Source organism: Fulmarus glacialis, unplaced genomic scaffold, assembly GCF_000690835.1.
Source record: "Fulmarus glacialis isolate BGI_N327 unplaced genomic scaffold, ASM69083v1 scaffold18138, whole genome shotgun sequence".
In the NCBI taxonomy this organism is placed as follows: Eukaryota; Metazoa; Chordata; class Aves; order Procellariiformes; family Procellariidae; genus Fulmarus; species Fulmarus glacialis.
The window spans coordinates 1-1,604 of NW_009229136.1; the positions used below are offsets into that span (position 1 = coordinate 1).

General features: G+C 61.0%; 1 protein-coding gene across 1 annotated transcript; it reads right to left on the reverse strand.

The window, feature by feature from the left end:
- Positions 1–261: 261 nt before the first annotated feature.
- On the reverse strand, positions 262–1,598 carry LOC104081132 (integrin-linked protein kinase-like; the record flags this gene model as incomplete). The annotated part of the gene is made up of 5 exons (XM_009583752.1): positions 1,486–1,598; positions 1,073–1,168; positions 814–910; positions 619–702; positions 262–377 (listed from the first exon to the last, which is right to left on the reverse strand). Coding segments are annotated over exons 1-5 (495 nt in total), but the record flags the coding sequence as incomplete, so codon positions are not given.
- Positions 1,599–1,604: the final 6 nt, after the last annotated feature.

The window sequence follows — 1,604 nt, forward strand, 5'->3', positions numbered from 1 at the left end:
TGAGCACCTCCCAGCCCCTTGCGCGGGGCCGTGGGGCCCACGGAGCCCACAGGACCAACAGGTCCACAGCAACGTGGAGTGACTGCGACAAAGCGTGAGAGCGAACCCTGGCCTTTCAGTCCTGGGCAGGTGCCTTCTCTCTGTGTGGGCTGGCCCCACGCCTGGACGTGGAAAACCCACCAAGCAGTTGTGCCCCAGTTCTGCCCTCCGCAGCCAGCCAGGGGCTGGGGAGAGAGCAGTGGTCTGCATGGGTGCGGTTACCCCGTCCCGAGGGGCAACAGGCCTACGTACCTCTCCTGACTGGTTCTCATTAAGTTTTTGGCTCAAGCTCAGCTGTTTGAAGTCTATTCCAGCAAGTTTGTTGAGAGTCCCATTTCCTGGAAGAAAAAGAGGAGATGCAGCCTGTGGCTGCGTGGACCTTCCTCCTGACGTCCACCTGGGACTGCAGAGAGAGGCAGTACCAGTGAGGAGACACCTTCAATGAGGGGATTTCCATCTCCAGAACGAGCCGTTCGCAGTGCAGACTGCCGCCCCCTCCCCAGAAGCCTGCCCTACCATGCAGGAGAGCTGTGCTCTCCCCTGCAATGGCATCCCCATTAGGGAAGACCCTGTCCTTACTGGGACGCGTGCGGGTCGTGCCCTTCCAGAAGGTGTCCTTGTAGGGGATCTTGGTGAGGCTCTGGCCCAGCTTCTCAGCACGCTCTGGAGGGACAAGGAGTTTGGCAGCACAAGCAGAGAGATCGCTGGTGCTGAGCACAGGGGCTGCGGCAGGAGCCAAAGGCAGGTTGTGGGGTCAGGATGAGAACCTCCTACCTTTCAAGACCTCTCGTAGTGGTGTCTTGGCTTTGTCAATGGGCGTCTCACCATATTTGTTGGCAATGCTGACCAAAGCCCCATTGCCCACCAGGTCCTGAGGGAGGAGAAAGCAAACATCTGCACAGTCTGCTGTCCTCTTCTCAGCCTCTTCATACACACCCAGCCTCCTGCCTTGTCCCTCCTCTCCCTCCCCATGTCCCCCTCAGTCACCTCCCTCGCCCGGGGCTCCTGCCTGCGTGCAAGTGCTTCCACTCACCTCCGCCACCTGGTCATGTCCCCAGAAGCAGGCATAGTGCAGAGGCGTGTTCCCATGCTCATTCACAGCATTGATGTCTGCTTTGAACTGGATCAGCTGGCGGCAGGAGGACAATCCCCGTAAATCTAGAGCAGGTCCCCTTCCCCCCAGCAGCAGCACGTTTGCTGCCTTGGTGCTGGCAAGGTCTGCTGTTGGGAGGGGGCTGAGGCTGGATGCAGGGCTTTTGTGGGGAGGGTGGAGGTGCTCAGAGGCACCAAGGTGGGGACGCAGTAAGCTCACGGCAAGGAAGCCGGCAGACGGCTGGGGAGCAAGTCCCGGGTGGACAGGGCTCAGTTTGCACGGGGCTGTGCCAGAGGTGGGTGCCTGGAAGGCAGCGGGGAAAGGGCAGGGTGCCGGCCGTGGGAGGCAGGTACCTTCTGCACGATGTCTCGGTGGCCGTGGCTGGCAGCCAGGTGCAGCGGGGTGTCGTCACCGCGGTTCATGACGTTGATGCGCGCTCCCCGCATGATGAGCATGTCGACCACGTTGGAGC